Raw genomic sequence first — 14,410 nt, 5'->3', positions numbered from 1 at the left:
AAATTATTAAAAAAATATATTAATTTAAATTTAGGTTTAATTTATAAAAATATTACATATATTAATTCAATATACATTAATATAGCACTACAAGAGAATTGATTTTTTCCGGCGGTTAAAAAATCGCCGGAAAAAGTAAAAAAAACCGCCGGTAAAATTTTTATCGGCGGTAATTTATTCTGCCAGAAATACGTCCGTCGGAAAATATTACCGGCGGTTTTCAACCGCAGAGAAAAAAAATTTACCGACAGTTTTGTTGAACCGCCGGTAAAAATAAGAATTCCCGGCGGTTACTCAACTCCGCCGGTAAAGCGAAAAAATTTCCGACGGTTTTAAAACCGCCGGTAATGATATTATTATCGACGGTTTTAAACCGCCGGCAAAATAAAAACATTTTCGGCGGTTTAAAACCGCCGGTAATAATATCATTACCGGCGGTTTTAAAACCGCCGGAAATTTTTTCGCTTTACCGGCGGTTTTAAACCGCTGGTAATAAGATTATTACCAGCGGTTTCAAAACCGCCGGTAAAGGTGAACCGCCACAGAAAACCAAAACACACCAGCTAAATTTTTTTTTTTTACAACCTGTACCTATATAACATTAATCAAATGCAATCAAAACCGGTATAACAAAAAACTACCAACAATTTTAAAAGATCCACCCACTACACACAATACGTATAATAATTGTATATAATAAATCTATTTAAATACCATTACAATTTTAAAAGATCAATCTTGTCTCATCTCATTACACAATATCATTTTTACACATACAAATCAACCCTAAACTAAAACACATCCAAGTGACCTCAGATAACCCTTGATTACCACCATGCTGCTTCAACCAAAATTGCATATCATATTTTTTCAATCTGCATTGAAAAACAATAGATCTATAAATATGTACATTAACTATGAAATTGCATAAAACATGTTCAAAATTGCATAACAACTATATACAAAAACACTTACATCTGAGACCCTCCATGGTATCGTAGTTTTACTGTTATTAGCATCCCTCAAGACACGCATCCCAGAAAATTGTCGAGACAATGGATATAAAGGTTTCAGTACTTTCTGAATACTAATTTCAACAAATTCATTACTTAGCTCTACTCCCCCTACAGACTTGGTCAGTAATAATGTGGCGAGGTATTCGTCTATTCATCAAGTGTACAAATTCACTAATCTGTCATATCATACAGAATAATAAGAATTACTTAGTATATAATATCATGAGTATCCATGAGAATGATAACAAATTCACTAATTTTTTCATATTAATTTGGTATCTTTTGATATGAATTTTGCATGACAACGAGACAAAACCATTTCTTTCAAGCAACATAATTTTGATTTTTTTTGGAGCCAACAAGAAACAGGATGAGAGACACCAGTTAAAATTGTAAATACCTATCACATGCACAAAAGAAAAAGTTGTCCCCCCATACTTTTTACAAACGTTGGTGTAAAGGCTTTTAAGCTAGGTAGAGCTTTTCGCTATTGGAGCCTAGCCAAAATAGGTAACCTTTTTAGAAAAGCTGATCTATAGCTTTGAAGTTCTAAGCTTAGCCAAACACCCTCTAACTTATATTCATTCATGCACTCAAATTCCTTGATGCTATCACTTATGTACATTCACATGCTCAAATTCCATGAATTTGCATGCCTAAATGCACATAAGTTCAATGCATAAAACCATAAAATTCAGATACAAGTAGAAGTGGAAATCTAAGCAAGTGACCAAGGTGGTCAGTTTTTTTTGTAGAAGCTTGTCCTGTTAATAAGTGCATGTCACTTTCAGTTGACAATATATTTTGTTTTGAATTTGAATCATTCTATAAATGTTTTCTTTGTTCAACAAAAGGCCTAGTTTTCTAAATTTGTCATGTATTTCCTTAAGGTTGCGTATGGATAGGTTCATGACTTCATCATTTGGAATTTGAAAAATTCCAAATACATTGTTTGGTTATATAATTGTTGGAAGCATTTGTATTTGGGTCCAAATCCAGGATTTGAAATGCAAGTATTTCAAAATGACAGAATCAAATATGGTCATTTGAAATTTCTCAATCCAAATGCAACATGGTCAAAATGTTTAGTGTTTATATATTCAAATAGTATTTGGATATATATATGAACCAACATTTTTCTTTTTGCTTCCTAATGCAGCAACTAAGCATTTCATTTCATTGATTGATTGATTAACCAAAACGAATGGTATCTTTTATGGGAAGGACTACTCAAAGATCAGGGCATTCAATCTTTAATCTAATTTCAAGTATTTTTATTTTACATTTTTATATACTAGTCATGGGCAAGTAATGAAATATTAAGCTATAGTTGCTGTCCATCAACAAAGAAAGGTAGTCACCAATCATTTTTAAAATTTGAGAGCACATACATCAGTAAATATCAGATATATGCAAACAACAATTGTGAGTAATTGAGGGGATTTGGATTTGGATTGACGAACAGATTCAGGGGCTCTGTTCGTCAATCCAAATCAAAGCAGAAGCTTCGAGGCTAACCTTTTTTGAGGGCGAAGGCGAAAGCAAGCGAGGGCAAGAGCGATTGAGGGCGAGCGACAAAGACAGAGATAGAGACGAAGAGGGCGAGAGCGCGCGACTGAGAGTGGGCGAGCGAGAGCGAGGGCGAGGGAGAGAGAGGCAGCGACTCAGCGGCGAGAGCGAGGGCGAGTGAGCGAGCGAGAGAGCCACGGCGAGGCCCGAGCGAGAGAGGGTTCTAGGGTTTGCAGGGGGGGATTTTAGAAGATAAGGGGATGAGAGGAAGATTTGGGCGGGGGCGCGAGGGAGGGGTTAATTTTCGCGGTGCTATATTAAATCATATCCCTGGCGGTTTCAAAAACCGCCGGGGATAGTCAATATCACCGGCGGTTTATAAAAACCGCCGGGATGTGTACTCATTACCGGCGATTGTGGAAATTGTCGGGGATTTTGGTGTATTCCCGACACTTCTTTAAACCGCCGGAAAAAATTCGCCGGCAATACCCCATTTTCCTGTAGTGTATATATGTATATACATGAAATATATATTATATATATACATATTTATAGCGAACGAAGGATAAGATGGGAGCGAAGACAATGGTGAGAGGAGACGGCGATAGAGGAGAAGATGGACGCAAATGGTGGATGACGGACAACGACAATGGACATAAAGGTGGATGACAGTGACAGACATGGAGGAGGCGACGTCCGATGGAGATGGATCTAGAGGCAGTAATGATAAAGAAGGCAGAGGGATGAAGAAAGATAGATGTTGGAAATATGTATTTTGTGTTAGATATTTTTTCATATTTATTTCCATGTTTGTCTTTGCAAATGACTTGTCACCTTGATTTGTGTTTGTTGCTTCGCGACGGCGGTCGAGGGGGCAGCGCCCCCTCACGGGGTAAACAAAATTTAGATATGAGGATTGGTTAGTGATTAATTAATTACTAATAGGTTATGTTATATCTAAAAGTTGTGATGTTCAAATTAACCAAACACATCTTTATTTTTATAATTGAAGAGATACACCTCTTCTAAACAGACATCTATCATCTATATAATCTGTTTATTTTTGTCGTTTGCAATGATCCAAAAACAACGTCTCATATCCTATTCATTCATTCAGTATCATCAGATTTCCTATAACCAAGTTTCACTTCAATTTGATCGAACTCGTCACAGTTTGAATCAAACGTGGAACTTCATTGTATCTTGAGAGAGATTCTCTCTTAAATCGTTAATGACAATATACTAACAATATAGACATAGGGAGAAACTTCTCTTAAAAGATAGTGTCGTTATGTGCCTTGGAGTCATTGAATCTTTAATATATTAACTCCATTTTCAACATTTTGTTTAAAGACAAATTTGTCATTTATTTGATCAACGAAATAAGTTATCAAGAGTTTATTTAAAAAAGTTTGAGAGATAGTTTATCCCAAGCACTGTTAAAATAACTTATAAGCTCGACATCTTTAATTCTTATATTTTAACAAATACATAACTAAATAAGTTATACAACTTATAAACTAAAAATAGAACTTACAAGCGGTCAAATTGGCAAGGCAAACATCCTCTATATACTATCATGTAGAATTATGTCATAGCAATTAATGAAATTGATCCTAAGCCCATCACTCTATTACATGGTTTTAAGTTATATGAAGATTATTACCATGTATGCGTGTGACTATAATTCCTATCCATCATGAATTTATTTTGTTCTTAAGATATAGATTGAGCGGTCGAATAAACAATAATATGTTAGTATCAATTTAGTGGGTTGCAAATTCGATTTTCGTCTTGTGCAAGAGTCAAATGCTCAACTTGTGATTTACGTTCTCTGGCATAATCAAGAGCAAGAATACCAAGAGTCGCATAAGGACAGTCATCTCAATAAATATATTTTGCGTTAAAAATTCTAATGGAAAGGATAAAACTTTATATATATTTATATAATTACCTGTAACGCATAAAATTTCTCATCTTGTCCTCAGGACAATGAAAACCCAAAAAGAAAAAAGATAAAGTGGAAAAGTAGATCACAATGTTTCTAGCAATATCTCAACCTAGTGCTTGTGGGTGATCTCCAGCTAGCAAATACATATATGTTAAACGTTATCATGAAATAGATATGCCGAATGCCACTTTTAATGTAGCAACCTAGCTAGCTTTGCTAGGTCTGAATTAATTAATTAATTAATAAAAATGCAATAGTTTTTGTCCGTCCGTCTCCCCTTTGCTCAAATTCTTGACCCACCAAGCTTTTAACTCAATACAATTATATATGCCGCAATTAATTAATGATATAATTAATAAGCAGGCTCTGTAGCTAGCTTCCAGGACATGACATGTATGGCATGAGCCAATTTATTAATTAATTAGTTAATCTTCTTATACATATATATATATTTCAATCCAACATGATAAACAATAACTAATTAATTGATTAATTAGTTCTACAAAAGACAAAATACACAAGTCGTCTTGTCTTCCTTTTCTTCAATTTCCTGCTCAAAACATATTCATCATGTCAACTTCCTTGATTCCAGAAAGTTCTTCTTCTTGGGCTCACGAGATGAAACGTACTTGAGGAAAGTAGCAAAATCAGTGTCCATATATCGCCTCGGATTCGCTTCGTCGACGAGCTTCCGCCATGGCCGGATCACGGTTTCCGAAGGAACCGTAAGCAAAGAAGCCAGGGAAATCCGAGGCTTGATAGAATTCACCATCACTCTATGCAACGCGCTCTTGTACCTCCCATTGCTAAATATCTGTCAAGTCATCACATTATTAGTCAGTCCCAATTCAAACACTTGCATTAATTAGTATAAGCAATTAGATCATTAGAGTTAATAATATTGTTGTTCGAAAGTTAATTTGAAACCTTAATTTAATTAGTATATATACCTCCAGATGATCACCAACGTTGATAACCAAAGAATTAGGGTTTGGTGCAATTGTAACCCATTTTCCCTCGAAGTGAATCTGAAGACCTTCAACCTGATCTTGAAGAAGCAGAGTGAGGAAACCATAATCAGAGTGAGGCGGCATTCCCAGTGTCAACTGGGGCTCCGGGCATGGCGGGTAACAGTTGACAACCATTAGCTGGCTCCCATCCTCCAGTTCTCGTAAAATATTATCCTCCTCTTCATCTCCATCGTCATCTTCTGTCGTCTTCTTCTCGTTACCTAATCGAAGGCTCTCTACGATTGCTTCCATTAGCTTGAGGAACAAACACTTGTTCTCATTCGCGTAGGTAACCGCCAAATTCCTGTTTCACTAGCCTATGATTAGATTAACCAATCAAAGTTTGGAAGGATCGATATTATGTCTATATATATATATATATAGAATAGTGTGACATATTAGTTGATTAATTAAATTATATACCTAAAGTCTGAGGGAGAAGAAGGCCAATGAGGAAGCATTTCTGATGAAGGATAGCACATTAACTTCAAGAAGTCTCTCCAGTAAAAGACGCCATCTTTTGTCTGGTTGAAGCTGGTGCCGTATCTAACAGGAGAGTACATGTTAGGGTTCATGTACTTGTGCCTTTCCTCGAACGGGAGGTCGAAGAATCTTCGGCTGACGTCCATCATGTTCCTTATAACGCTGCCGGAGATGCCATGGTTGACAAGCTGCAAAAATCCAAGGAAATTAACCTATGATCAATTAATATCACTACAAGAAATTTGATATACTTGTCACTAAAACTTCTGTTTTCATTGCTAAATATCAAGTGCAACGAAGCATATTTCGTCGAATTAATAAACAAGCCAAAATGGTTACCAGAAGAATGATTTATATATATATATATATATATATCAATATATGTGATGCCAAACCTGAAAAAACCCGTAATGCTCACAAGCATTGGCGAGGGATTTGAGGACTTGGGGGCGGTTGGGACCGTGGAGTTCGGCGAAATCGATGACGGGAAGCTTAAGGTTAGAGGCTTGTTGATCCACGATATCGTTGGGACGCTCAGAAGCCGGCAATACGTACTTTTTGGGGAGCTTGGCAATGCCAGTTTCAGACAAATGCATGACGCCTTTCTGATACTCGCTCTCTAACGAAGCCGCATAATCCTCCTTCCTAATCTTCATTACCATTTCAGCCTATAGTATATATATATATGAACAAGAACCTGCAAACAACAACAAGACAACATCAAGAAGACAACATTCCCAGCCCAAAAAAAAGAAGAAGACAACATCGATGTTTAATGCTGTTCATAAGGGTAGCTTGAAATTAATTAATATTTGAATATATAACCTTGAGCTTTATTTGTGAGAAGAACCGAAGTTGCAGAGCTGGATAACTAAGAATTGGAGGATGAATTAGTTACTGAGGGCTTATGACGAGTGGATTGTGGAGTATTTATAGGGAGGAGATCATATCCAGAAAACAGCTTCTGATTTATGAAATCGGAGGACTCCAGGGTTCAACAGAGAAGCAAAACCGTTAACGATGCGCAGTTACATCACTAGTAGCTAGGTCTGCTCTGATCTTGTAGGGACGATATATATATACATAAATATATATATATAGACACAGTACTCCAATTTGTCTTCTTCCCAGTTGGCCCTACCTACAACACCCCCCCCCCCCTTTTTCTCTCTCTCTCATATTGTAGATACATATCGATCTAGAGATGCATCATAGATCTTTCCGCTTCCCTTTCTGGGATTTTTTAGTGGGTATACAGGATGCCATGGCTGACCTTAGCTTTCCGTCTATCTCTAATCTCTCTCTCTCTCTCTCTCTCTCTCATGTTGTAGACACATATCGATCTAGAGATGCATCAAGGATGTTTCCGCTTCGCTTTCTGGGATTCATTAGTGGGTACGTAGGATGCCATGGCTGACCTTAGCTTTCCATGATCTTATCCTGACTGGCGTCTCTTTCAATTTAATTTTCAGATCCCGCATTCTTAATGAACCAAAACAGCAGAGGCATAAGTCGTTTTTGTAGATAGTTTTATGAATAATGTTAGGAAATGACCTTATCATCAGTTATATATCATTTTTTATTGGATGAAGTTAAAAAAATTATGTAATATTATTTTTTTAAATAATTGATAACATTGTCATAAATTATGAGTATTATTTTAATTTTATGGAAGAGGAAAAAACTTATCACTTAAAACTTAAATTATAAACAGTAATCAAAAATGTGTTTATTTATTGAAAACTTCATTTTTTTTTTTTTTACTAAATAATACTCACCACTATAAAGCATTAATTTGAGATGGGGTGGAGACATCATGATTCCAGGAGCCCCCCAGGCCCAGCTCGTGACATTGAGATGCCACTATCAGAAATTTTCCGAGAAAGTGCCGTTGATATGGCTGCACATTACAAAAAGGGAAGAACCCAAAAGCCACAAACTAACGTACGAAATTCACTCAAAATAACTCAAATTCTTGGATTTTATTACTTTTGATATAATAATAATAATAATATGAGTTTCTATTTTCCGGTGCGGAAGTCTTTTGACTCGTTCGCCTTTCCGGCATGTCTCTGATGGTCATTTCATTTCTTGCAATTTGGGGAGCACCCACTACACGTCAATCATACCGACCAACCAATGAACTTCTCACGTTACACGTCTTCATGTTTATTTTGACGTGGATTTATTATATAGTTTATTCTTCGTTGACGTGGAAATTTCAAATGTTGAACATATATATTATATTAAGGAAATGACATCACTACAACCTAGCCAAATGTCATTAACATTTATTTCCACCCACCATCTCTTAGTTCATACAAAATTAAAATATAAATTTAAAATATTAAAAATAAATCTTAAAAGATGTCTATAAAAATGTCCCAAAAAAAAAAAAAATTAAGCCGAACTAAACTAAATTATATTAATTTGTCTAATCTAATTTTTAGACCCTTAATCGGTAGTTTAGATTTTCGCTCAAGTTAATTCCTTCATTCTAGCCAATAAATTTATGATTATTTCAGACCTTGAAATATGGCCCAATTTAATTTTAAACGATATAATTTTATTTAATAAAAAATAAGAAACAAACATAAAAATTCATACAAAACTGCTAACGTGCATTCTTATGTAACACATCTATGCGTCACAAGAAGACATTATGAAAAGAATGATGCTTAGGTATATAGATTAAAGAAATAAAAAGTTGAAATGCAGCCACGTCACTCTTTGCAATGGTTGAAATTCGTTGGCTTAATTCAACCCGAATAGCACAAAATTCAATTAAGAACATATATAGATGCGTAACAGCTGTTGACCTCAAATTTCAAACACATTTATTTAATTAATTAATTAAACTTAGGTTATCTAAAGAATTGTATACGCGTTGATATGTCATGTGACATGGTATTATTTAATCAGCTGCATGCGATCTTACTAAAACCTAATTAATTTTTAAATCTATAATTAGGGATTAGTTGGGTTGTATCGTTAAGTCCAAGCTGCTTCCCTACAAATTAATTAGACAAACAGAAACTTGAGGTGGAACTTAGAATCAAATATATAAATGATCCTAAAAGGGTAACAGAAGCCGTGAAATATATAAAGAGTTATTCCACAACACATTGACAAAGGTGATTATCGAATAGAGTTTAAAAGACCAAATTGTCCTTGTCCATGATACAAATTTGCTGGAGTGGCATTGTCTTTGCCTCTCTCCCTTCTATGGTCGCGACCGCCAACCGTTGCTACCATTGCCTCGCTTCGCTGACCATTATTGCATTCTCCGACAGTCGGTGAAGCGATGACAGCGAGACGACGACAGTAGTGATCAGCGATGAGGCAAGACAATAACGGTCGATAGTCGCATTGCAGCCATAGGAAGAGAGATATGAGAGAGACGAAGGCTGGGCGAGGGCATTTGGATCTTTTCGACCCCATTTGATAAGCCCCTCAGTAATCCCTTCTGACTTTCAAGAATTTTTTATATATAAATGATCCTAAAAAGGTAAGAATCGTGAAATTCTATCAAATAAAAGAAAAAAGTCTATGGGATGATTGTCCTTGTGCAGTCCCTAGTGTTCTTGTCTTCAATTACGTCAATGGACGACAGGCTTATCATCCTCTTATAACAACAACATATCCATCCTTTATCCCATTATGTGGGGTCGGCTACATGAATTCTAGACTTCCATGTATTTCTATCTTTTGTCATATCTTCATTGAAATCCATACACTTCATATCAAACTTTAATGTCTCCCTCAAAGTTTTCTTAGGTCTGCCTCTATCTTTTTTTTTGATTAATTGTTCCATTTCATCAACTCTCCTCACAGAAGCGTCTCTTGGTCTCCTTCTCACATAACCAAACCATCTTAGTCTAGTCTCTCTCATCTTCTCCTCTATTGGCACTATTCATATCTTATTACGAATAACTTCATTTCTAATTTTATCTTTTTTTGTATGGCCGCACATCCATCTTAACATCCTCATCTCCGCTACACTCGTCCTTTGCTCATGTTGGTATTTGACTACCCAACATTCTGAGACGTACAACAAAACTGGTCTTATAGCTGTCCTATAGAATTTTTCTTTCAATTTTAATGAGATTTTACCATCACATAACACCCCCGATGCATTTCTCCATTTTAGCCAACCTGCCTTAATTCTATGTGTGACATCCTCGTGAATTTCTCTATCTTTTTGAATCACTGATCCCAAATATCGAAATGGTCTTTTCTTTGTAAGATTTGGTCTTCCAATTTTATTATAACATCCTCCACTCTTGCATTCTTACTAAATTTACATTCCATATATTCTGTTTTTTTTCTGCTTAATTTAAATCCCTTGATTCTAAATTGTTTCTCCATAACTCAAGCTTAATGTTCATTCATTCTTTTGTTTCATCCACCAACACTATGTCGTCAGCAAATAGCATACATCATGGCACCTCTGTCTGAATATTTTTAGTGAGTTCATCCATTACTAAAGCAAATAAGTATGGACTTAGTGCAGAACCTTTATGCAATCCTATTGTAATTTTAAACGGTTCAGTATCCCCTCCGTATGTTCTGACCCTTGTCTTTACACCATGATACATGTCCTTAAGGGCTTGTATATAGGCTATTCGGACTTCTTTCTTCTCTAAAACCCTCTATAATACTTCTCTAGGGATCTTATCATAGGCCTTTTCTAGATCTATAAACACCATATGTAGGTCCTTCTGATGATCCCGATACCTTTCCATTAGGCGCCTCAATACATATATAGCTTCCATTGTTGACCTACCGGGCATGAAACCAAACTGATTTTCTGAAACCTCTGTTTCTTTTCTGAGCCTCTATTCCATTACTCTCTCCCAGAGTTTCATGGTATTACTCATTAACTTAATTCCTCTGTAATTTTCACAGTTTTGAACATCTCCTTTGTTCTTATATATAGGGACCAAAGTACTCTTCCTCCACTCATTTGGCATCTTTTTTTATTTAAGAATCGCGTTAAATAATTTCCTTAGCCAGGAGATACCCTTTTCTCCCATGCATTTCCATACTTCTATTAGTATATTATCCGGTCCCACCGCCTTATAATTTTTCATCTTTTTTAATGCTTGCCTTATTTCATTTGGACTTATGCGTCGATAAAATGTATAGTTCACATTCCCTTCGGAGTTACTAAAATGTCTCAACCTAACTCTTGTGTCGCCATCATCATTGAATAATTTTGTGAAATACTCCTTCCATCCCTCCTTAATCGCTCCCTCATTCACTAATACATTTTGATTTTCATCTTTTATACATTTCATTTGATTTAAATCCCTTGTTTTTCTTTCTCTTCCTTTAGCTAATTTATATATATCCCTTTCTCCATCTTTTGTATCAAGTCGTTTATATAGATTCTCGTATGCTTTTGATCTTGCTTCACTAACAGCTTTTTTTGCTGCATTTTTTGATTCTTTATAATTTTTTTGATTTTCTTCATTGTTGCACTCATATACAGCCTTATAGTAATTTTCCTTATTTTTAATTTTCAATTGCACTTCTTCATTCCACCACCAAGACTCCTTAAGGTTAGGGGCTCTACCATTTGTCTCTCCAAGCACTACATTTACTATGTTTCTCAGGGCATTAGCCATTTCTCTCCACATTTGGTTTGTCTGTCATTCTCCATTTCATTCTCTTCTACCCCTTAATTTTTTTTTGAAGATTAGTTGTTTCTCCCCTTTTAAATCTCACCACCTGATTATTGGATTTTGTTTTATGTGATTTTTTCTCTTCCAATTTCTTACTTGGTCGTCAAGTACTAGAAGTCTATGTTGAATAGTCAAACACTCTCCCGGTATCACCTTACAATCCCTACAACATACCCAGTCCTCTTGTCTCATGAGGTATTTGGGTGCTTGATGTGACATTTTTATATGTGATTAAGTGTTCGTCCCGTTTTTTGAACCTAGTATTGGTTATGATGAGCCCATATGCCATTGCAAAATTTAGAATAGACTTACCCCCATTATTAATTTCCTCGAATCCATACCCTCCATGTACCTCTCTATAGCCGTTTCCGTCTCTACCCACGTGACCATTTAAGTCACATCCTATAATCACTTTCTCTGCTCTTGGTATCATTTGTATGAGTCCGTCTAGGTCCTCCCAGAATTTTGTTTTTATCTCCTCACCTAACCCCGCTTATGGTGCATATGTACTAAAGATATTCATAGTCATTCTTTCTAGAATAACCTTCACCATAATAATCATATCCCCTATTCTCTTTACATCCACTACCTCATCTACTAAGCTTTTATCCATAATGATCTCTACTCCATTTTTTGTTCGATCATTTCCCGTGTACCATATTTTATATCTATTTTCTGACAAAATTTTTGATTTTTTCCTTACCGATCTCGTCTCTTGAAGGCACATAATATTAATTTTTCTCCTAATTATCACATCTACCACTTCTATAGTTTTGCCTGTTAATGTTCCTATGTTCCATGACCCAATCCTTAATCTATGATTTTGTTTTTGGCTTTGACTTTGAATTTGATTTTGTTTTTAGTTTTGGTTTTAATTTTAATTTTGATTTTGATTTTGATGTTGGACTAACTTTTTTACCCACATCTGTCTAAGCAAATGCGAGAATCCTTGCTCATTTGTCACTACATCCGGGCGCCGATGCAGCGGCCCTAACTCACTCCTATCATCATCTTATAATTAAAGAAAATTTAATATTAATTATTATTTTAAAAATAATGATTAAAGTTTAATAAATGTATTTTACTTTTAAATAAAATATAAATTAACCGACGTATGCCTTCAATATTAAGATATTGCATAGCATGCACATGCTATTCATTATACCTTGTAGGGTTGATCTTTAACCAACCCATGAGTTGCCTTTCCTAGAGGTTTAAATTGGCCAATTAGATTATAGCACGTACCTTGCCTTTCTATAAATAACATATTTTATTAAATGTTGATAACAGCAATACAGATAACACCATATAAAATATATGTTAATTCTAGTCGATAAAGTCACCCATGCAATGCACATAGATTAACCAATGTTTTAGTTTGATGTTGATTTGAAGAGTCACATTAAATAGTGAGTTATTTTAGATGGATATATAATACGTTAGATTAGACATTTAACCATAACTATAAATATATTCACATGTAAGATCATAATATTTGTCACTGTTATATGTATTTCCCGCATCACCCCGCATGGGTCAGACTCGGTCCGATAGATCGGCCCAATCACCCAAGGCCAAGAAGGCCCGGACGACCTCGTCAAGGAAGGTCCAGCCTCCACCAAAGATCCGGAACTCGTAAAGCGAGCATATGGCGAGCTCCCGGTAATCCCCCAACGAGCTCGGAGCAATCGACTAACGAGCTCCTGAAATATCCTCCAGATCGCTGGCCCATCCAGGTCGTTGGCCTAAAACCTCCAGCTCGCATGAGCGGCAAAGCTGCTGAGAAGTCAGAGGTAGGGTCCGATCACTTTATCTGTAACAGCCCATGCCCCTCGTAATGAGGATCCCACTCCCGGTCTTGCGAAGGCGGTAAGAACTGTTTGTCCCCCATTATACAAACACTGTATTTTTATATATTATCTAGATTATAAAAGCCCCTCAAGATAAATGAGAATAAAAGAGACCATGAGGGGCAAGGAGGACAGAAGAAAAAATAATAATCAGATACCGCCACTCTGGGAGAATAATCGGATGGCGGCCGTGGACTAGGCATCGTTCTGGCCGAACCACGTAAAAGATTCTAGTGTACACGCTTGGAACTTTAGGGGGGAGGGGTTTTCTTCCTTCCTTCTCGGTATTTTTGGATTGACTCACCGCGGCCCAAAAGGAATCACGGTCGGCCGAAATCAAACGTCGACATTTTGGCGCTAGAGGAAGGGGCCGCTCTGATCAATAGCCATGGTTAGAGGAAGGAATACTAGAAGTTCCGAGGCGGCGGTCGACCCACCTGAAAATCACCACGACCGACCACGAGACTTACCACCAAATGGAGGACCCATTGCCCCGACAGCCGATACTCCTTTGCCGCCGCCCGCCGGAGAAGCTCCCGGCATACCACCACGGGTCCCTGTCCAGCCTACTATCCAAATCACTGGGACAGGGACGATCCGGGACTGGCAGCAGTGCCAGGAAGCATTGGAGAATACGGTAATGCAACTCGCCGACGCGATCAGAATTCTGGCCCAAGCTCAAGCACGGGCTGTCCACGACCCACCGGCGTCGCCTCGCAGGGTCCGCCAACCGCAGGAGGAGAGACACCCACCCGCGGAAGAAGATATCGGGGATAACTATCCGTCCCCAATTCACTGCTCCCCAGTCCGAGAAAGAAGCAGGCGATCGCAAGCCCAGCAATCAGTAGGACCGGACTCAACTGTGAAAGAGCTGTATCAAAGGGTGCGACAGCTGGAAGAACGA

The 14,410-nt window shown here is 36.9% G+C and overlaps 1 protein-coding gene across 1 annotated transcript; it reads right to left on the bottom strand.

Moving 5' to 3' along the window:
- Positions 1-4,863: 4,863 nt before the first annotated feature.
- Positions 4,864-7,126, bottom strand: LOC127788880 (probable 2-oxoglutarate-dependent dioxygenase SLC1). The gene is made up of 5 exons (XM_052317539.1): positions 6,795-7,126; positions 6,365-6,666; positions 5,910-6,157; positions 5,427-5,790; positions 4,864-5,290 (listed from the first exon to the last, which is right to left on the bottom strand). The coding sequence occupies exons 2-5, from the start codon at positions 6,629-6,631 to the stop codon at positions 5,045-5,047; spliced, it is 1,125 nt and encodes a 374-aa protein (XP_052173499.1). The 5' UTR covers positions 6,632-6,666; positions 6,795-7,126; the 3' UTR covers positions 4,864-5,044.
- Between the last annotated feature and the right edge of the window lie 7,284 nt (positions 7,127-14,410).

This window comes from Diospyros lotus, chromosome 13, assembly GCF_014633365.1.
Source record: "Diospyros lotus cultivar Yz01 chromosome 13, ASM1463336v1, whole genome shotgun sequence".
NCBI classification, from domain to species: Eukaryota; Viridiplantae; Streptophyta; class Magnoliopsida; order Ericales; family Ebenaceae; genus Diospyros; species Diospyros lotus.
This window is presented reverse-complemented; position numbering and strand designations above follow the sequence as displayed.

Bases quoted from the DNA above. Each gene is read 5' to 3' on its own strand.
- LOC127788880 (XM_052317539.1), bottom strand. From the start codon at position 6,631: ATGGTAATGAAGATTAGGAAGGAGGATTATGCGGCTTCGTTAGAGAGC. The intron at 6,158-6,364 runs GTTTGGCATCAC...GGATTTTTGCAG, and splicing joins AGCATTACGGGTTTTTTCAG to CTTGTCAACCATGGCATCTC. The intron at 5,791-5,909 runs GTATATAATTTA...CTAGTGAAACAG, and splicing joins TCTTCTCCCTCAGACTTTAG to GAATTTGGCGGTTACCTACG.